Source organism: Megalobrama amblycephala, linkage group LG18, assembly GCF_018812025.1.
Source record: "Megalobrama amblycephala isolate DHTTF-2021 linkage group LG18, ASM1881202v1, whole genome shotgun sequence".
Classification (NCBI taxonomy): Eukaryota; Metazoa; Chordata; class Actinopteri; order Cypriniformes; family Xenocyprididae; genus Megalobrama; species Megalobrama amblycephala.
Window position 1 is genome coordinate 11504554 of NC_063061.1, and position 23194 is coordinate 11527747.

A 23194-nucleotide genomic window follows, 5' to 3' on the forward strand; every position below is an offset into this window, starting at 1 on the left:
TAAGTTGAGAAGAAAAATATAAGAATGTAAAATTTACTTTTCTATTTTTTTCATGTTTGTGATTGACTGAATCATCCAGGCTTGTTCCAGTGTGGTGAGATATATAAAGAGAAAGAGAAAAAGAATAAACAATGAAAAACAAAACAAAAAAAATAATAATTTTGTGCAATGGAAAGGTTCTGTGGATGGTTCTTCTTGGAACTGTAGATGCCAGAGTTCTTTATTTTTTAATTGTGAAGGTAGTCTAATAAATAATATATGACCACATGTAGACTGCTACTTATCATCCTGCTGTTTAATGTTTAACCTTAATGTTTAATGTTTAGCTTCTGCGATTTACTGTGCTGATATAGGATATTATAAATACAGGATGTTCAGCATGTTTTGGTTAGACCTGATGAGAGGCTCCTGTAGTGTCTGTGGTGACAAACCTGCTGAGAATCATTTGCTGCTGCAGGAAAGATCATTTCTGTGAGTATTGCTTCTTTTGACAGGGGGGATCCACACAGGCCATTAGGCTCAGGAATTTTTTTATTTATTTAAGTTAATTTGAAGTGTTGATTTTGCATTATTGTTACAGTGAAATCTGGACAGAGACAAAGCATTTTGTTAGCTTCATATAGCTTGATCAGATACACTAAAGTAATCAGAACATTGACTTAGTGCGACCAAAGCTATATTTCAAAATATATAATTGAGTGTTATACCATAAACAGAGATCTGGTCTGTGGTCTCTCCCCCATTTTGAAAAACCCAGCATCGCAAATCAAACAGCAACTGAAATTCAGATTCAAGTAACATTAGCCTTATTATCATGGTAAAAAAAACATAAGCTACAACTCTGGAGGGGTTTTGACAATGTTTTAACCCCAAATAAGCTAATAGAGACTGCAAAAGGATGCCAAGGCAGTGTGTTGAGTTTTGTTGAACAGAGTAGTCCTCTAAAGACATGGCTGCTCTACTCTCATCCATCCGATCCAAAAAAGAGAGTGAATCTTGGTCTGTACTTGAATAAATCCCCATTGGATTCCTCAGGGTGGCCTGAGGAACCTTTACTTATATTACATCATGGTCCCAGTGCATATTCAGATCTGGTAGAGTATGAGCCTGGACACTTTGCTTGTCTCTTGGAGTGCGGGAAGGAACATGAGAATGAAGAAATAGCCTTTTTGCTGTTCGAACTCCCTGAGAAAAAAATGTAAATGTGTAAATTTAGAATTAGTTGAATGCTCAGTAAAGAGTCAAGTCCCTTCAAATGAATTATGGATCTAATGTAACCTCTTTCTTCTTCTTCTTCTTCTTCTTCTTTTTCATTTATACCATTACATACTTTATAGAGCTATTACAAAATATGTATTTTATTATAAGATTAATTTCTTTCAATTGTGATGCAATGATATCCATATCTGTGTAATTTTTTAATTCATAACATTTTGTAAGCAGAAAACGTCTAAAAAATTCCTATAAATCTAATATTCAAATTTGTGAATATTTTGAATAAAAAAGGAAAAATGAAAACTCTTATAAACTCCTATAATCCTTTAAACAGTTTTTTTTTTCTTGGTTTGTTGTTGCAAACTGCTTCTGCTAATACTGATCTGGAAACTTAAATGGTCACTGTCAGCAACTGTATAGTATTGTGTATAATTCTTGAACAGATCTCATATAATAGACAATTTAAAGCGTTTATTTCATGTTTTATCTCTGATTAAAGCTAAATGCAACTGCTTTTGATACAATTGTGTCAGATATATTAGAATAAACATTCAAATGTGTATATGAACAAGGTGTTACCTCATTTTTAAACTTTACAAATGATAATAAGTATCACATATAATGGTTCTCTTCTGTTTTGCGTACTTGACAAAAAAAGTCCATTGCAACACAACAACAAACACAGTCCACAACATCAAAACAGTCTGACTGGACAAACACTAAAACAATATTCTATCTATCAAACTAAATCTATCTATCTATCTATCAAACTAAATCTATCTATCTATCTTTCTAATCTATCTATCAAACTAAATCCATGGCAACAGCACAGCAACCACACAGAGTCACTAGCAACCGCATAGCAACCACCCAGAACAGCATAGCAACCTCCTAGAATATCCTCATAGCAATATCTTAGCAACCACCCAAAATACCTTAGCAACCGTATAACAACACCTTAGAAACCACCACGAGTACCCTAGCAACCGCACAGCAACACCTTAGCAACCACTCCGAGTACCCTAGCAACCGCAGAGCAACACCTTAGCAACCACCCCTAGTAACATAGCAACCGCATAGCAACACCCTAGCAACCACCCGAATACCCTAGCAACCGCATAGCAACACCTTAGCAACCACCCCTAGTACCATAGCAACCGCATAGCAACACCCTAGCAACCACCCCGAATACCCTAGCAACCGCATAGCAACACCTTAGCAACCACCCCTAGTACCATAGCAACCGCATAGCAACATCCTAGCAACCACCCCAAATACCCTAGCAACCGCATAGCAACACCTTAGCAACCACCCCGAGTACCCTAGCAACTGCATAGCAACACCATAGCAACCAAACAGAGTGCCCTAGCAACCGTTTTGCAAGATCTATATCTCTGCATCAGAACATCGTAGAGACATGGGGGTTGGTTTATATTGTCAAGTAGCCTTTGGAGTATGATCATTGGTAGCTGCCAAGCCAGTCCCTAGCAACCAAACAGTACCCTAGCAACCATTTTGCAAGATCTATATCTCTGCATCAGAACATCGTGCAGACATGGGGGTTGGTTTATATTGTCAAGTAGCCTTTGGAGTATCATCACTGGTAGCTGCCAAGCCACTCCCTAGCAACCAAACAGTACCCTAGCAACCGTATTGCAAGATCTATATCTCTGAATCAGAACAATGTACAGACATGGGGGTTGGTTTATACTGTGAAGTATCATCATCATATCATTATAATGTTTATTATTATTATTTTATAATTATATTTTCAGTGGAATGGTGATCATGAGTTGCTCTCTTCAGCTTGTCAACCAAACCACCGCAGCATGAATCCATGTCCGGTCTATGAGAGAGATTCCAAGACCCTCTTTCTGTTTTTCATCACTGTTCCTGTTGGGGTTTCTGAACACAAACAAATACATAAAAATAAGAATCAGGCACGACTTTGTTACATAACCAGTAAGGACACTGGCAAAACCTGGAGCCATATTACAGATTTGACAGCAGATGTGATCGGTGAGCAGGTGAAGGACTGGGCCACCTTTGCTGTTGGACCAGGACATGGTGTTCAAATGAAGAGCGGGAGACTGATTATCCCAGCCTATGTATATCCTTGCCACTCACTCAACTGTAAGCCCACATCACATGCATTCGCATTCTACAGTGATGATAAAGGAACCACTTGGCAAGCAGGAAAACGTATGGATGGTGAGTCTTGTGAGTGTCAGATGGCTGAGATCATAGACGACAAAGGTAACAGTACACTGTACTGCAATGCTCAAAGTACATCTGGCTACAGATTTGAGGCTCTAAGTGAGAGTAACGGAGAAGCTTTTGAAAAGCCTTCATCTGCACATAAGCTGACGGAGACCGGACATGGTTGCCAAGGAAGTGTGTTTAGTTTTGCCCCTGATCAAGCGCCTGAAAAAACATGGCTACTCTATTGCCATCCAACCAATCCAAGCAAGAGAACGTGCCTTGGTGTCTACTTGAATAAAACCCCGTGGGATGCCTCTGGATGGGAGGATTGTAAATTAATCATCCATGATGGTCCAAGTGGATACTCAGATCTGGCTCAGTGTGGGGATGGAAAACACTTTGCCTGTCTCATGGAATGTGGAGAGAGAAATGAGGTTGAAGGGATAGCCTTTGTCCTTTTTAAACTCAGCAACATCATTTAGACTAAGCGCGCTGAATGAGACTGGAGAAAAAAAAAAAGTCATTTTCTTTTAGTTTGCAAATGATTAAATTACTAATTTAAAAATATGAAGATCATATGCATTGCAGTTCAAAAGCTCAGTAGGATTTTTTAAAAGGTATTATGGTTTCCACAAGAATATTAAGCAGAACAACTGTTTTCAACATTGCTAATAATAATAAATGTTACACTGAAGACTGCTATAGCTGATGAAAAATCAGCTTTGCCTTCACAGGAATAAATTACATTTTAAAATATTAAAATGGAGAACAGTTATTTTAAGTTGTAATAATATTTCACAATATTACTGTTTTTACTGTATTTTTTTTATCCAATAAATGCCGCCTTGGTGAGCAAAATTAAATCATTTATTTCTCTGGATTAAAACAATCTTGGAAACATCTGGGATAATGTAAGTACACAAGTCAGTGCACAAAATATATAACACTGTTCTAGTGGTTTTGGGATATTTTAATCCAAAATTCTTACATATTGTGCCTTGAATGCAACCCATGCCTCTGGTTGGTATCTGTCATTGAGTGTCCATAAGGGTCCCAGTGGATGCTCACAAGTGATACAGTGTGGGTTTTTTTGGTTCTTTGCAGCAGTAAAATGTGCATGCAGTACTTTTAATTCAGATTTTAATAAGTTTTACTAATGTTAAGACACCTCTTAAAAATCCTTAAGAGCACAATTATAAACACAACGAGGCTGTAACAACTTCACGAGTGGGGTAATACTGATGTATTTTATGTCGTAGAATAAAATGTGAACGTGTCTTGAACTTGTGTTCATCACAGACCTTATTTCAGCCATTTAACCAAAATCCCATTCAAAAAACCTACTGACTTCAGGACGATGGAACCGGAAGTGTTAAAATGCCAACTCATTTCTGTGTTTTGGCACACAAATTGATACTTGCACCACTCTATAGAACCCATACAATTATTTTAAATTTGGCTACAGCAACACAATTGTTGGAAATATGTCATTGCTTGCCTCAGCCTAGGCGATGCTTCCCCCATAAGATTGGATATATAATGCTCAACATTTGCCACTAGCATTTAAGCATTTTATCAGCTAACTTAACTAAATAAATAAATCCGATTTTCGCTGTCAGTTTGTGTTTAGGGGGTAATGGTTTGGTTTTTTGTAGGTTGTTTTTTGTAGCTGCTTTCCCTGCTCTTGCTCCTGCTCCTACATGTTAGGCTGTATATATATATACTGTATATATATATATATATATATATACTGTATATATATATATATATATATATATATATATATATATATATATATATAGTTCTCTTGTATGACACAATAAGGGCTGTGTTGGATAAAAAACAAAGCTCTACTTGACAGCCCTGCACAAATAGCACTTTCAAGCCCCAGAAAGGTAGTAAAGGCATCATTAAAGTAACCCATGTGACTCCAGGGGTTTAACCTCAATTTTATGAAGCGAAAATCCATTCACACTTAGTATGTTTAACACGCATGCGTCATGGTGCTAATGGTGCAAGTGTTAGTTTTTTCCCCGCACACACAATGCACTTGCGTTTCTTCATCAGATAAATTTAAACTGCTGGAGTCTCCTGGATTACTTTAAAAACCTTAAAGGGTTAGTTCACCCAAAAATGAAATTTCTGTCATTAATTACTCACCCTCATGTCGGGACCTTTGTTTATTTCAGAACACAAATGATGATATTTTTGATGAAATCTAAGAGGTATATGACTCCTCCATAGACAGCAATATAATCAACACTTTCAAGGTCCACAAAGGTACTAAAGACATTGTTAAAACAGTTGATGTGACTGCAGTGGTTCAACCTTAATTTTATGAAGCGACAAGAGATGTAAACAACATATAAGAATGACACAAAAGAGAAGATATTGTTGAATAAAGTCGTTATTTTTTATTTGTATTTTTGTCGCTTCATAAAATTAAGGTTGAACCACTGTGGTCACGACGACTGTTTTAACGATAACTTCAGTACCTTTCTGGACCTTGAAAGTGTTGATTATATTGCTGTTTGTGGAAGAGTCATATACCTGTCGGATTTAATCAAAAGTATCTTAATTTGTGACGAACAAAGATCTTACGGGTGTGGTACGACAAGATGAGTAATTAATGAGGGTGAGAAATTAATGACAGAATTTTCATTTTTGGGTGAACTAACCCTTTAAAAGTAGTAGTTGTGTAGGCTGTGTAAACAGGAATATTTCATTTTTAAAAAAAAAGAAACTTAATTTGAGTTGTGAAGATGAACAAGTCTTATATGGGTTTGGAAAGACACATTTTAGTAATACATTGTAAAGCACATCTGAAATGAAAATGAAATTACTTTAATGGGAAGCACAGAAATAGGTGTGTATGTGCAAATTTACCTACATAGATGAAATCCCATTCGAAATCCACAAGATTTGTCAGTAGAGGGGCAACCTTTTGATTAAAGGTGCTAAAAAGGATCTTTTCGTCGACTGAGAAACCAAAGACTGTTACTGAGTTTTCAAGGGAACGCCTCCCAAAACTTGTGCATGAGTATGGGAACACGAGTGTTTACCACCGGCATTCGCTCTGTCGTGTTCGTGGATTCATTAGGTCGGACTGGTCGGACTCACCGCAGGTAACTCATAATCTGCAGTTTTTACTCCTGTCTCCTGACAAAAACATTGCATGCGGCACCTGTAGAGTGTGGAAAGTTACTGGAGCGCGCATCCGCGTGTCTCTCACAAGGAACGTCATGGCAGTGATTGACATATTATATGTCTATGGTGATTGACAAGCCAGAGGGCCAATCCGCGCACGTCTCTCACAAAGAACGTCACGGCAGTGATTGACAAGCCAGAGGGCCAATCCGCGCACGTCTCTCACAAAGAACGTCACGGCAGTGATTGACAAGCCAGAGGGCCAATCCGCGCACGTCTCTCACAAGGAACGTCACGGCAGTGATTGACAAGCCAGAGGGCCAATCCGCGCACGTCTCTCACAAGGAACGTCACGGCAGTGATTGACAAGCCAGAGGGCCAATCCGCGCACGTCTCTCACAAGGAACGTCACGGCAGTGATTGACAAGCCAGAGGGCCATCATGGCTGATGTTTTTAAGGCCCTACCTCATGCACAGTTGATGTATATTAATATTATTCCTTTCAGTGCACCTAATAAATAGACTTTTATCAGTTAGTAAAGACAGTTTCAAGTAATATTGCAAAAATGTATAAAACAAAACATCCTCTTTAGCACCTTTAACTGTTAAAGACTTTTTATTCACCACCTTGCCCGTCTTCTTGGAGACCACATTGCCTCTGCAGGTCTTTGAGCCTCTTTCTGGGTTTATTCCAATTGTCTAAAGACAGTTATATATTACAAATTACCATGGTATGCAAGAATCATGTGTCAAAATTCTTATGAAGATGATTCTGAAAGGTAAAAAAAAAAAAAGCAACAAGGAAAACTTATGACTGGACACACTCACAAATAACACGACCCTCTAGGCTTATTATCCATCGTATCAGCATTTCAGATGTGGGGCACCATTGACTTCCATAGTAGGGAAAAATACAGCAGTGTGGAGCATTCAGGAGCAAAGAAATTTATACAGCTTGAACAACATGAGGGTGGCTAAACATTGACAGAATTGTCATTTTTGAATGAACTGTTCTTTAACAACTGTATAAATGTTGTTATTATTTATTGTATCTCCCTCGTATGTCAATGTTTCTTCTTAACATCCTATAAGACACTAACTCAGCAAAATGAGACGAGGACTTGCATGCAGATTAAGTTTCTTCTCAACATCAGCTGCAGATGCAGCAACCTGTAGAGTACACACAATACACAAGTCAGAATACATAATCTCACTTAGTAAAGTAGAAAGAAGAAAATTAAATACTCACATCTGCATGCAACAACAGTCCATCTTCATGTTCCTGAAAATGGGACATTAGAAGCTTGATATGCAGGTGTGCCATCTCTGTGCTTTCAGGCTGGGACAGAGCATCCTTCAATGGCATAGATTTGATCTTAGATTTCCCCTCTTTGTGTTGATAACAGTGAGTTTTGAAATCTGAAATTTTTTTGAAACTCTTATTACAAGCAAGCAATGCACAGTTAAACATGACGTTCGTGACATGAATGTGAATGTGCACGTGTCTCACAAATGCAGGCCTGTCAATTGTTTACTGAGTAACCTACCTGCATGACATGGAGTAATCAGATTACTACAATGCTTTGCAACCTTATATTATTATTATTATTAACCTGCAAGAAGACCTCTGCAAAATGGTTGTCATAAATGTTACCTGATTATTGATTGCTTTTTCAAATACTACATGCCTGGATTTTCAGTCGAAAATAAAACAGTTTGAGAAATTGTTTTTATTTGATTTTTTAACTGAGAAACGTCCATAAAAGAGAACGACACTGATGTGAGCTACAATAATTCGCAGGGTATAAGGTGGAATAATAGTCACAGCATAATACTCACAACTCACTACTCTTGAGTACTTTTAAAGGGGCTACTTTTTACTCTTACTTTGAGTGGTATTTAGGATAGGTACTTTTACTCTACTCACACTATACAATTTTTTGGGAAGTACTTTTACTTGATTATGATTTTTCAGTACTCTTCCCACCACTGATGGTAAAATGCCGGGGGGTGAAAACTTTTGAACAGGATAAAGATGTCCAATTTTTTCTTATTTTGTTAAGAAAAAAAAAAAAAATTTAGTACTGCCCTTCAGAAGCAACATAAGACACTTAAATGTTTGCCAGAAGACAAATTAAGTACAATTTACCTTGATCTTCAAATTCAAAAAGTTTTCACTCCCCGGCTGTTAATGCATTGTGTTTCGTGTTTCTTCTGGAGCATCAGTGAATGTTTGAACCTTTTTAATAGTTGTGTTTGAGTCCCTCGGTTGTCTTAAGTGTGAAAAGATGGATCTCAAAATCCTACAGTCACTGCTGGAAAGGGTTCAAATACGCAAAAGATGCAAAAACTGAAGAATCTGCAGGAGCTGGAGGATTTTTCTGAAGAACAAAGCTCAGTTTAACTGCTCAGGACAAACAAGAGACTCATGAACAACCATCACAAAACAAAAAAGCAGTCGTAGATCATCAGATAACCACACACAGTTTAAGAACCAATTTCCCAAACTTTTGAACGGGGTCATTTTAATAAATTCAATTTTTTGAATAAATTCTATTTTTTGTCTTGTGGACTATATATATATATTTTTTGTAAAATATCTTACTCAGGACAGTACTAAACAAAAAATAACATGCATTTTGTATGATCTCTTATTTTGATAAAATTATTCACATTTTCACAGATTCTGCAAGGGGTTCCCAAACTTTCGCATGCCACTGTTAGTCATCTAGTCAAAAGTATCCATAAATAATTATGCAAAGCAGTTTTGTTGTGTCATTATTCCATTTTTGTTAATGTCTTTTTTTTTTCTTTTGCAAAAATCATAGCCAGCTCTTTCCTCATCTGACGGTTCTTCCTCCAACCCTCTATCGCTTTATTTCTTTTTAGTTGTTACAAACTAATTTTAAGTAGTCCTTTAGTGCCGAGTTTCGAGTTGAGTCCAAACCCTCTATCTTGGACAGTATGACAAATCAGTTTGCAAACTTGTGAAATAAATAAAAGTGGTAACACTTTACAATAAAGTTCATTACGTAAACATTAGTTAATGTATTAACTAACATGAGCTAACCACGAGCAATACATTTGTTACTGCATTTACTAATCTTCGTTAATGCCAGTTAATAAGAATACAGTTGTTTGTTCATGTTAGTTCACAGTGAATTAACTAATGTTAACAAGATTTTAATAATGTATTAGTAACTGTTGAAATTAACATTAACAAAGATTAATATCATTAATCATTAATTAATATTAATGCTGTTACGGTACAGACGGCACAGAGGCAGAAGTAAAAGCAAGTAAGGTTGTTTATTGGAATACAGCAATGAGCAGGTGAGTAAACGGTGGATAGAGAGTTCAATGTGACGATATGGAATTGATACTGTCCTTTGTTGCTTGTAGATGGAAGTCGTGGTTGATGAGATGGAGAATGGCAGACGAGGAACACTCACACACACGGAGGGAGGAACACAGAAGGAAGACTGGAGACGCTGGAGAGATTGGGATCGCTGGTAGCAGGTAAGTAGCTGGTTGGAGTCCTTTAGGTAAGTATACATGAGTCTGTATATCAAACGAGACCGGACAACAACTGTGTGTGTGAGTGTGGGTTATATAGTGCTGGTGATTGCGGGGATGATGACGTGCAGGTGGCGGTGATTAGAACTCCGGTGATTGAGTGCGTGAGTATTGCAGGGAGGTGGAGCCTGACGTGTCTGTGACAGTACCCCCCCTCCCACGGCCCGCTCCTGAGGGCCGAGGACCCCGACGTCGTGGTGGCCAACCTCGAGGGCGTGGGGCAGGTCTGTCCGGGTGGCTGGTGTGGAAGGCTTGTAGCAGGTTGGGATCAAGGATGTCATTCCGCGGGACCCACGACCGCTCCTCTGGCCCGTAGCCCTCCCAGTCTACGAGGTATTCCAGGAGACCACCACGGCGCCGGGAGTCCAGAATTTCACGAACCTCGTATGCAGTTCCATCCTCCAGAAGAAGTGGAAGGGGGGGCTCGGCGGCTGCCACGTCAGGCTCTGTGGAAGGAGAGAGAGAAGGGTGGTGAGGTTTCAATAGAGACACATGGAAAGTGGGATGAATCTTGTATTGTGGAGGGAGCTGAAGACGATACGTGACGGGGTTGATCTGCTGAATGATGGTGAACGGGCCAATGAAGCGGGGACTCAGCTTCTTGCATGGCAGACGCAGTCTGATGTCTCTGGTTGACAGCCAGACCTTCTGCCCAGGTTTGTAGTTGGGAGCGTTGGAGCGACGAAGGTCGGCTGTCATCCTGCGTCTGCGCAGGGCCCTCTGCAGCTGATGGTGGGCTGAGTCCCATACCCTCTCTCTCTCCCGGAACCAGTAGTCGACAGCAGGAACGTTGGAGGGTTCCCCGTCCCAGGGGAACAGTGGGGGTTGGTAGCCGAGTACGCATTGAAAAGGTGTTAATCCGGTGGAAGGCTGACGAAGGGAGTTCTGGGCGTACTCGGCCCAACCCAGGTACTGGTTCCAGGAGTCCTGGTGGCCGTGGCAGAAGGTACGCAGGAAGCGGCCGATCTCTTGGATCTTCCGTTCCGTCTGCCCGTTCGTCTGAGGGTGGTATCCGGACGATAGACTTACGGTCACACCCAGGAGCGACAAGAAGGCCTTCCAGACCCGGGAGATGAACTGGGGCCCCTGTCAGATACAATGTCCTCGGGGATGCCATAGTAACGGAAGATGTGGTTGAACATTAATTCTGCAGTGGTGAGAGCGGTAGGAAGACCTTGGAGAGGAATCAGCCGGCAGGCCTTGGAGAATCGATCCACTACCACGAGGATGGCAACCTGCGGGCAACCTGGCGGAGTGTGGGTGGAGGCATTGGAGGAGGGCAGAGTTTCTTCAGACCACTGGATGGGATTTACGAAGATGGATTCTGGAAGAATGGTTTCTGGAGTTTCAGTTTTCTCATCGGGAGCATGGAGACGGGATAAGGCGTCAGCCTTGAGATTCTTGGAGCCAGGACGATAGGAGATAGTGAAGTTGAATCTTGAAAAGAACATGGCCCAGCGAGCTTGACGGAGGTTTAATCTTTTTGCAGCTTTGAGATACTCCAAGTTTTTATGGTCGGTCAGAACTTGAAAGGGGTGTTTGGCTCCCTCCAGCCAATGCCTCCATTCCTCCAACGCGACGGCTTGACGGCCAGGAGCTCACGGTCACCGATGTCATAGTTGACCTCCGCCGGGTTGAGCTTGCGGGAGAAGAAGGCGCATGGATGGAGTCTACTTGGTTTCCCCTGCTGCTGTGAGAGGACCGCTCCCGCTCCTGTGGTAGATGCGTCCACTTCTATGACGAAAGGTCGGTTGGGATCAGGGTGGACGAGGAGGGGAGCGGTGGTGAAGGCACTCTTGAGGGCTTCAAAGGCTTTTGTGGCATCTTCGGACCAGGACAGAGACTTGGGCTGGTGGCGAAGGAGGTTGGTAAGTGGGTAGACGATGGAACTGTAGCCTTTGATGAAACGACGGTAGAAATTGGAGAAGCCTAGGAAGCGTTGGAGTTCTTTTACAGTTGTAGGAGTGGGCCAGGACCGGATGGCATCCACCTTCCCCTCGTCCATCCGGATGCCACTGTGATCAATGTAGTATCTGAGGAAGTGGACGGATGACTAGTGGAAGGAGCATTTTTCCGCCTTGAGGAACAGCTGGAACTGCCGTAAGCGCTTGAGGACCTCCGCAACGTGGTGGCGATGTTCGGCCAAGCTCCGGGAGTAGATTAGGATGTCATCGATATACACCAACACAAATTTATGGAGAAACTCCCGGAGCACCTCATGAATGAAATCCTGGAATACGGAGGGGGCGTTGACTAGTCCATAGGGCATGACCAGATATTCGTAATGGCCGGTGGGCGTGACAAAGGCGGTCTTCCACTCGTCCCCCTCGCGTATCCGGATGAGGTTGTACGCGCTGCGGAGGTCCAGCTTGGTGAACACAGTGGCACCACTGAGATGTTCCAGGGCCGCTGGGACGAGGGGAAGTGGGTAACGGAATTTGATGGTTATCTTGTTGAGTAAGCGGTAATCAATACAGGGCCGCAAGCCTCCGTCCTTTTTGGCCACGAAGAAGAAGCTGGAAGCAGCAGGGGAAGTAGACGGACGGAGGTATCCTTGCTTTAGGGCCTCTTCAATGTAGTCCTCCATGGCCTTCTCCTCCGGCACAGATAGGGGATAGATCCTTCCCCGTGGCACTGGCTCACCCGGTAGCAGATCTATGGCACAGCCCCATGGCCGGTGTGGCGGTAATTTGGAGGCTCGTTGCGGGCAGAAGACGTCGCTGAAGGGGGCGTAACAGGATGGAATGCCGATGGATCGTTTCTCGATGGGGCTCTCGATGGAGGTAGCACAGACTGTGATTTCTTTAGAACGTGGAGATGGAGGAACAGGAAACCCGGAGAAGCAGTTTGAGAAACAGTGTTCGCCCCACTTCAGGCTCTCGCCCGTGCGCCAGGAGATGGTTGGGCTGTGTTGTTCGAGCCACGGGCGCCCTAGAACCACGTCAGCGGTGGATTCCTCCAGAACCAGCAGGTGGATGTCTTCGACATGAAGGATGCCAACACGGAGTTGCAGTGGTCCAGCACAGCGGCTGATCTTCTTGCGGCCTAGGGGCTTTCCGGTGATGGAGTGGGCTTGATAGATACTAGGCGAAGGCGAGGTTTTGAGCTTGAGTTGACGACAGAGGGTCCCGGAGATGAAGTTCCCGGCTGACCCTGAATCGAGGAGCGCGACAACTGGAACAGACACATTTGCAGCAGTAAGGTTTACGACGGTGGTGAGTGGTTTCATCTGGAGTAAGGAGGGAAGGATGGCACTCACCAGAGGTCTTGGAGGGCACGTTGGGCATGTGGAGAGTACATGCCCGGGAGAGGCGCAGTAGAGGCACAAATTCAGGGTCAGCCGGCGCTGTCGTTCAGTAGGGGAGAGCCGAGAATTCTCTATTTGCATGGGTTCGCTGGCTGGTTCTGGGGAGCTGACGAGTTCGGACCGACGGAGGAGATGTTGAGGAAGTGGCTGGCCCTGGTGCTCTTCGAGACACGACTGCATACGAGTGCCTACACGGATGGCGAGTTGGATGAAGCGTTTGAGGCCGATGTTGTCCTCGTATGCAGCGGGATGCAATCACAGCTTCGGTTCCAACCCCTGGCGGAAGGAAGTGATGAGGGCATGTTCATTCCATCCGCTGCTGGAAGCCAGAGTACGGAACTGCAATGCATAATCACTCACAGTGTTAGACCCTTGTCTCAAATTATAGAGTTTCTCACCGACTGATGAATCCGAAAGGGGTTTTCCAAAGACTTCGCGGAAGTGAGAGACGAAGGCAGAATATGATTTTACCACAGGGTTTTTTGTAATCCAGAGTGCGTCTGCCCAACGGAGAGCCTTTCCTTGTAGCAGTGAGATTATGAAGTTGCGATTGCATCTCCAGGACCAGGTCACATTGCAGGAGGAATCCACTGCAATCCTCCGCCGATCCTGAGTAGGGCGTCCATGGGACTGGCGTGCTGGGTTGGAGTGTGAAACTAAGAAGTGAACGAGGAAGCGGCGACAGGTGCTGGTGACGGTGACGGTGGTTGTGGTGGAGTGAGTGCTCGGCGCAGCGCGCTCACGAGCTCCTGGAAAGAGTCTGGTTGGCTCATGCTGATATCCTGTCGTACTTTGCAGGTCCGGTCTTCTGTTACGGTACAGACGGCACGGAGGCAGAAGTAAAAGCAAGTAAGGTTGTTTATTGGAATACAGCAATGAGCAGGTGAGTAAACAGTGGATAGAGAGTTCAATGTGATGATATGGAATTGATACTGTCCTTTGTTGCTTGTAGATGGAAGTCGTGGTTGATGAGATGGAGAATGGCAGACGAGGAACACTCACACACACGGAGGGAGGAACACAGAAGGAAGACTGGAGACGCTGGAGAGATTGGGATCGCTGGTAGCAGGTAAGTAGCTGGTTGGAGTCCTTTAGGTAAGTATACATGAGTCTGTATATCAAACGAGACCGGACAACAACTGTGTGTGTGAGTGTGGGTTATATAGTGCTGGTGATTGCGGGGATGATGACGTGCAGGTGGCGGTGATTAGAACTCCGGTGATTGAGTGCGTGGGTATTGCAGGGAGGTGGAGCCTGACGTGTCTGTGACAAATGCTGCATAAGTGCAGTTCAATATTAGTTCATGTTAACTAATGTAGTTAAGTAATGTTAACTAATTAACCTTATTGTAAAATGTTACCATAAAAGAGAATGCAACCCTTGGATGCCTCTGGTTGGTATCTGTCATAGTTGATCATCCATAAGAGTCTCAGTGGATGCTCACAATTGATAAAGTGTTTTTATCTCTTTTTTTTTTTGTCTATGCAGCAGTAAAATATGCAAGAAGCAGTTTTAAGCTGTTGTGGTGTTTTGATAAGTTTGTGCAGGGCTGTGACTGTCAAGGTGGAGACCATAATTCCTTTTTCACATGAGAGATAATTATCTCAGTGTTTATAGTTCATGTGCCTAACATGCATTTTACAAGTGTAGGCTCATAAATAATTTATTCTCTAATTTTTCCAGATACACCAAATATCGCCATCACAAACATATTACACAGATTGGAATGAAAACTGAAGTCCTCAACTAATGCTTTCCCCACTGTCCAGTAAACATGATGGATCCATCTGTAGCTTTAAAGAGTTCAAATCACTATAGATGGGCGGTAACATGGAAGATCATCAGATATTTGCTGGACGATAGCCATATGACATGTAGATGATTGGAATGTAACAGTTACATAAAACACACACACAAAAACAAATTTATCCAACACAGCCCTTATTGTGTCAAACAGGAGAACCAATGCAATCTCTTTTGCACTGCAGTCTTTTCAACCATTTATTAATAATTGTTTAACAGATTAAATAGTTTTTAATAACTTTAATGTCTCCCAGGCAAAAAGTTGCACCTTTATCCCAGCTAGCAGGGAACGTTCTCATGTGCAAATTTACTTACTAAGATAAAATCCCATTCGAAATCCACAAGATTTTTCAGTAGGGTGGCAACCTTTTGATTAACTGTTGCAGACTTTTTATTTACCACCTTGCCGTCTTCTTGGAGACCACCTTGTCTCTGCAGGTCTTTAAGCCTCTTTCTGGGTTTAAGTGTCTAAAGATAGTTATATAACAAATTACCATAGTATGCAATAATCATGTGTCAAAATTCTTATGAAGATGATTCTAAAAGGTAAAAAAAAAAAATAAACCAGCAAAAAATAAATAGAATAAACCAAAAATATATTACAACAACAATAACGAAAACATTGGCACAACTCATTTCAAGATTTGCCTTTGACAAGACTTCACTGTAAAGGGATTGTTCACCAAAAAATTTAATTTACTTCTGAACACAAAGGAATATATTTGGAAAAAATGTTTGTAACCCAACATTTGTGGGGCACCATTGACTTCCATATGGGAAAAATACAGCAGTGTGGAGCATTCAGGACGCAAAGAAATTTATACAGGTTGAACAACATGAGGGTGGCTAAACAATGACAGAATTTTCATTTTTGGATGAACTGTTCTTACAACTGTATAAATGTTTTTATTATTTATTGTATCTCCCTCGTATGTCAATGTTTCTTCTCAACATAATAAGACACTAACCCAACAACATGAGACAAGGACTTGCATGCAGATTAAGTTTCTTCTCAACATCAGCTGCAGATGCAGCAACCTGTAGAGTACACACAATACACAAGTCAGAATACATAATCTCACTTAGTAAAGTAGAAAGAAGAAAATTAAATACTCACATCTGCATGCAACAACAGTCCATCTTCATGTTCCTGAAAATGGGACATTAGAAGCTTGATATGCAGGTGTGCCATCTCTGTGCTTTCAGGCTGGGACAGAGCATCCTTCAATGGCATAGATTTGATCTTAGATTTCCCCTCTTTGTATTGATATCAGTGAGTTTTGAAATCTGAAAATGTTTTTGAATCTCTTATTACAAGCAAGCAATGCACAGTCAAACCTGACGTTTGCGACATGAATGTGAATGTGCACGTGTCTCACAAATGCAGGCCTGTCAATTGTTTACTGAGTAACCTACCTGCATGACATAGAGTAATCAGATTACTACAATGCTTTGCAACCTTATATTATTATTATTAACCTGCAAGAAGACCTCTGCAAAAAGGTTGTCATAAATGTTACCTGATTATTGATTGCTTTTTCAAATAGTACATGCCTGGATTTTCAGTCGAAAATAAAACAGTTTGAGAAATTGTTTTTATTTGATTTTTTAACTGAGAAACGTCCATAAAAGAGAACGACACTGATGTGAGCTACAATAATTCGCAGGGTATAAGGTGGAATAATAGTCACAGCATAATACTCACAACTCACTACTCTTGAGTACTTTTAAAGGGGCTACTTTTTACTCTTACTTTGAGTGGTATTTAGGATAGGTACTTTTACTCTACTCACACTATAAATTTTTTGGGAAGTACTTTTACTTGATTATGATTTTTCAGTACTCTTCCCACCACTGATGGTAAAATGCCGGGGGGTGAAAACTTTTGAACAGGATAAAGATGTCCAATTTTTTCTTATTTTGTTAAGAAAAAAAAAAAAATTAATTTAGTACTGCCCTTCAGAAGCAACATAAGACACTTAAATGTTTGCCAGAAGACAAATTAAGTACAATTTACCTTGATCTTCAAATTCAAAAAGTTTTCACTCCCCGGCTGTTAATGCATTGTGTTTCCTTCTGGAGCATCAGTGAATGTTTGAACCTTTTTAATAGTTGTGTTTGAGTCCCTCGGTTGTCTTAAGTGTGAAAAGATGGATCTCAAAATCCTACAGTCACTGCTGGAAAGGGTTCAAATACGCAAAAGATGCTGGAAAACTGAAGAATCTGCAGGAGCTGGAGGATTTTTCTGAAGAACAGAGCTCAGTTTAACTGCTCAGGACAAACAAGAGACTCATGAACAACCATCACAAAACAAAAAAGCAGTCGTAGATCATCAGATAACCACACACAGTATTAAGAACCAATGGTTCCCAAACTTTTGAACGGGGTCATTTTAATAAATTCAATTTTTTGAATAAATTCTATTTTTTTGTCTTGTGGACTATATATAAACATATTTTTTTGTAAAATATCTTACTCAGGACAGTACTAAACAAAAAATAACATGCATTTTGTATGATCTCTTATTTTGATAAAATTATTCACATTTTCACAGATTCTGCAAGGGGTTCCCAAACTTTCGCATGCCACTGTATAGTCATCTAGTCAAAAGTATCCATAAATAATTATGCAAAGCAGTTTTGTTGTGTCATTATTCCATTTTTGTTAATGTCATTTTTTTTTTCTTTTGCAAAAATACATAGCCAGCTGCTTTCCTCACTAGCATGACGGTTCTTCCTCCAACCCTCTATCGCCTCATCTTATGCTTTATTTCTTTTTAGTTGTTACAAACTAATTTTAAGTAGTCCTTTAGTGCCGAGTTTTGAGTTGAGTCCAAACCCTCTATCTTGGACAGAATGACAAATCAGTTTGCAAACTTGTGAAATAAATAAAAGTGGTAACACTTTACAATAAAGTTCATTACGTAAACATTAGTTAATGTATTAACTAACATGAGCTAACCACGAGCAATACATTTGTTACTGCATTTACTAATCTTCGTTAATGCCAGTTAATAAGAATACAGTTGTTTGTTCATGTTAGTTCACAGTGAATTAACTAATGTTAACAAGATTTTAATAATGTATTAGTAACTGTTGAAATTAACATTAACAAAGATTAATATCATTAATCATTAATTAATATTAATGCTGTTACGGTACAGACGGCACAGAGGCAGAAGTAAAAGCAAGTAAGGTTGTTTATTGGAATACAGCAATGAGCAGGTGAGTAAACGGTGGATAGAGAGTTCAATGTGACGATATGGAATTGATACTGTCCTTTGTTGCTTGTAGATGGAAGTCGTGGTTGATGAGATGGAGAATGGCAGACGAGGAACACTCACACACATGGAGGGAGGAACACAGAAGGAAGACTGGAGACGCTGGAGAGATTGGGATCGCTGGTAGCAGGTAAGTAGCTGGTTGGAGTCCTTTAGGTAAGTATACATGAGTCTGTATATCAAACGAGACCGGACAACAACTGTGTGTGTGAGTGTGGGTTATATAGTGCTGGTGATTGCGGGGATGATGACGTGCAGGTGGCGGTGATTAGAACTCCGGTGATTGAGTGCGTGAGTATTGCAGGGAGGTGGAGCCTGACGTGTCTGTGACAGTACCCCCCCTCCCACGGCCCGCTCCTGAGGGCCGAGGACCCCGACGTCGTGGTGGCCAACCTCGAGGGCGTGGGGCAGGTCTGTCCGGGTGGCTGGTGTGGAAGGCTTGTAGCAGGTTGGGATCAAGGATGTCATTCCGCGGGACCCACGACCGCTCCTCTGGCCCGTAGCCCTCCCAGTCTACGAGGTATTCCAGGAGACCACCACGGCGCCGGGAGTCCAGAATTTCACGAACCTCGTATGCAGTTCCATCCTCCAGAAGAAGTGGAAGGGGGGGCTCGGCGGCTGCCACGTCAGGCTCTGTGGAAGGAGAGAGAGAAGGGTGGTGAGGTTTCAATAGAGACACATGGAAAGTGGGATGAATCTTGTATTGTGGAGGGAGCTGAAGACGATACGTGACGGGGTTGATCTGCTGAATGATGGTGAACGGGCCAATGAAGCGGGGACTCAGCTTCTTGCATGGCAGACGCAGTCTGATGTCTCTGGTTGACAGCCAGACCTTCTGCCCAGGTTTGTAGTTGGGAGCGACGAAGGTCGGCTGTCATCCTGCGTCTGCGCAGGGCCCTCTGCAGCTGATGGTGGGCTGAGTCCCATACCCTCTCTCTCTCCCGGAACCAGTAGTCGACAGCAGGAACGTTGGAGGGTTCCCCGTCCCAGGGGAACAGTGGGGGTTGGTAGCCGAGTACGCATTGAAAAGGTGTTAATCCGGTGGAAGGCTGACGAAGGGAGTTCTGGGCGTACTCGGCCCAACCCAGGTACTGGTTCCAGGAGTCCTGGTGGCCGTGGCAGAAGGTACGCAGGAAGCGGCCGATCTCTTGGATCTTCCGTTCCGTCTGCCCGTTCGTCTGAGGGTGGTATCCGGACGATAGACTTACGGTCACACCCAGGAGCGACAAGAAGGCCTTCCAGACCCGGGAGATGAACTGGGGGCCCCTGTCAGATACAATGTCCTCGGGGATGCCATAGTAACGGAAGATGTGGTTGAACATTAATTCTGCAGTGGTGAGAGCGGTAGGAAGACCTTGGAGAGGAATCAGCCGGCAGGCCTTGGAGAATCGATCCACTACCACGAGGATGGCAACCTGCGGGCAACCTGGCGGAGTGTGGGTGGAGGCATTGGAGGAGGGCAGAGTTTCTTCAGACCACTGGATGGGATTTACGAAGATGGATTCTGGAAGAATGGTTTCTGGAGTTTCAGTTTTCTCATCGGGAGCATGGAGACGGGATAAGGCGTCAGCCTTGAGATTCTTGGAGCCAGGACGATAGGAGATAGTGAAGTTGAATCTTGAAAAGAACATGGCCCAGCGAGCTTGACGGAGGTTTAATCTTTTTGCAGCTTTGAGATACTCCAAGTTTTTATGGTCGGTCAGAACTTGAAAGGGGTGTTTGGCTCCCTCCAGCCAATGCCTCCATTCCTCCAACGCGACGGCTTGACGGCCAGGAGCTCACGGTCACCGATGTCATAGTTGACCTCCGCCGGGTTGAGCTTGCGGGAGAAGAAGGCGCATGGATGGAGTCTACTTGGTTTCCCCTGCTGCTGTGAGAGGACCGCTCCCGCTCCTGTGGTAGATGCGTCCACTTCTATGACGAAAGGTCGGTTGGGATCAGGGTGGACGAGGAGGGGAGCGGTGGTGAAGGCACTCTTGAGGGCTTCAAAGGCTTTTGTGGCATCTTCGGACCAGGACAGAGACTTGGGCTGGTGGCGAAGGAGGTTGGTAAGTGGGTAGACGATGGAACTGTAGCCTTTGATGAAACGACGGTAGAAATTGGAGAAGCCTAGGAAGCGTTGGAGTTCTTTTACAGTTGTAGGAGTGGGCCAGGACCGGATGGCATCCACCTTCCCCTCGTCCATCCGGATGCCACTGTGATCAATGTAGTATCTGAGGAAGTGGACGGATGACTAGTGGAAGGAGCATTTTTCCGCCTTGAGGAACAGCTGGAACTGCCGTAAGCGCTTGAGGACCTCCGCAACGTGGTGGCGATGTTCGGCCAAGCTCCGGGAGTAGATTAGGATGTCATCGATATACACCAACACAAATTTATGGAGAAACTCCCGGAGCACCTCATGAATGAAATCCTGGAATACGGAGGGGGCGTTGACTAGTCCATAGGGCATGACCAGATATTCGTAATGGCCGGTGGGCGTGACAAAGGCGGTCTTCCACTCGTCCCCCTCGCGTATCCGGATGAGGTTGTACGCGCTGCGGAGGTCCAGCTTGGTGAACACAGTGGCACCACTGAGATGTTCCAGGGCCGCTGGGACGAGGGGAAGTGGGTAACGGAATTTGATGGTTATCTTGTTGAGTAAGCGGTAATCAATACAGGGCCGCAAGCCTCCGTCCTTTTTGGCCACGAAGAAGAAGCTGGAAGCAGCAGGGGAAGTAGACGGACGGAGGTATCCTTGCTTTAGGGCCTCTTCAATGTAGTCCTCCATGGCCTTCTCCTCCGGCACAGATAGGGGATAGATCCTTCCCCGTGGCACTGGCTCACCCGGTAGCAGATCTATGGCACAGCCCCATGGCCGGTGTGGCGGTAATTTGGAGGCTCGTTGCGGGCAGAAGACGTCGCTGAAGGGGGGCGTAACAGGATGGAATGCCGATGGATCGTTTCTCGATGGGGCTCTCGATGGAGGTAGCACAGACTGTGATTTCTTTAGAACGTGGAGATGGAGGAACAGGAAACCCGGAGAAGCAGTTTGAGAAACAGTGTTCGCCCCACTTCAGGCTCTCGCCCGTGCGCCAGGAGATGGTTGGGCTGTGTTGTTCGAGCCACGGGCGCCCTAGAACCACGTCAGCGGTGGATTCCTCCAGAACCAGCAGGTGGATGTCTTCGACATGAAGGATGCCAACACGGAGTTGCAGTGGTCCAGCACAGCGGCTGATCTTCTTGCGGCCTAGGGGCTTTCCGGTGATGGAGTGGGCTTGATAGATACTAGGCGAAGGCGAGGTTTTGAGCTTGAGTTGACGACAGAGGGTCCCGGAGATGAAGTTCCCGGCTGACCCTGAATCGAGGAGCGCGACAACTGGAACAGACACATTTGCAGCAGTAAGGTTTACGACGGTGGTGAGTGGTTTCATCTGGAGTAAGGAGGGAAGGATGGCACTCACCAGAGGTCTTGGAGGGCACGTTGGGCATGTGGAGAGTACATGCCCGGGAGAGGCGCAGTAGAGGCACAAATTCAGGGTCAGCCGGCGCTGTCGTTCAGTAGGGGAGAGCCGAGAATTCTCTATTTGCATGGGTTCGCTGGCTGGTTCTGGGGAGCTGACGAGTTCGGACCGACGGAGGAGATGTTGAGGAAGTGGCTGGCCCTGGTGCTCTTCGAGACACGACTGCATACGAGTGCCTACACGGATGGCGAGTTGGATGAAGCGTTTGAGGCCGATGTTGTCCTCGTATGCAGCGGGATGCAATCACAGCTTCGGTTCCAACCCCTGGCGGAAGGAAGTGATGAGGGCATGTTCATTCCATCCGCTGCTGGAAGCCAGAGTACGGAACTGCAATGCATAATCACTCACAGTGTTAGACCCTTGTCTCAAATTATAGAGTTTCTCACCGACTGATGAATCCGAAAGGGGTTTTCCAAAGACTTCGCGGAAGTGAGAGACGAAGGCAGAATATGATTTTACCACAGGGTTTTTTGTAATCCAGAGTGCGTCTGCCCAACGGAGAGCCTTTCCTTGTAGCAGTGAGATTATGAAGTTGCGATTGCATCTCCAGGACCAGGTCACATTGCAGGAGGAATCCACTGCAATCCTCCGCCGATCCTGAGTAGGGCGTCCATGGGACTGGCGTGCTGGGTTGGAGTGTGAAACTAAGAAGTGAACGAGGAAGCGGCGACAGGTGCTGGTGACGGTGACGGTGGTTGTGGTGGAGTGAGTGCTCGGCGCAGCGCGCTCACGAGCTCCTGGAAAGAGTCTGGTTGGCTCATGCTGATATCCTGTCGTACTTTGCAGGTCCGGTCTTCTGTTACGGTACAGACGGCACGGAGGCAGAAGTAAAAGCAAGTAAGGTTGTTTATTGGAATACAGCAATGAGCAGGTGAGTAAACAGTGGATAGAGAGTTCAATGTGATGATATGGAATTGATACTGTCCTTTGTTGCTTGTAGATGGAAGTCGTGGTTGATGAGATGGAGAATGGCAGACGAGGAACACTCACACACACGGAGGGAGGAACACAGAAGGAAGACTGGAGACGCTGGAGAGATTGGGATCGCTGGTAGCAGGTAAGTAGCTGGTTGGAGTCCTTTAGGTAAGTATACATGAGTCTGTATATCAAACGAGACCGGACAACAACTGTGTGTGTGAGTGTGGGTTATATAGTGCTGGTGAT

The 23194-nt window shown here is 43.8% G+C and overlaps 2 protein-coding genes across 2 annotated transcripts in view; both read left to right on the forward strand.

Moving 5' to 3' along the window:
- The first annotated feature begins 311 nt into the window (after positions 1-311).
- LOC125252118 (sialidase-4-like) overlaps positions 312-23194 on the forward strand; it is a 73374-nt gene continuing 50491 nt past the window's right edge. Inside the window, exon 1 of the mRNA XM_048165156.1 lies at positions 312-471. The gene's annotated coding sequence lies outside the window, so the exon portion shown is untranslated. The remainder of the gene's footprint in view (positions 472-23194) is intronic.
- LOC125252276 (sialidase-3-like) lies at positions 2985-4208 on the forward strand (the record flags this gene model as incomplete). Its single annotated transcript, XM_048165465.1, has 1 exon — positions 2985-4208. A coding segment is annotated over one exon (915 nt), but the record flags the coding sequence as incomplete, so codon positions are not given.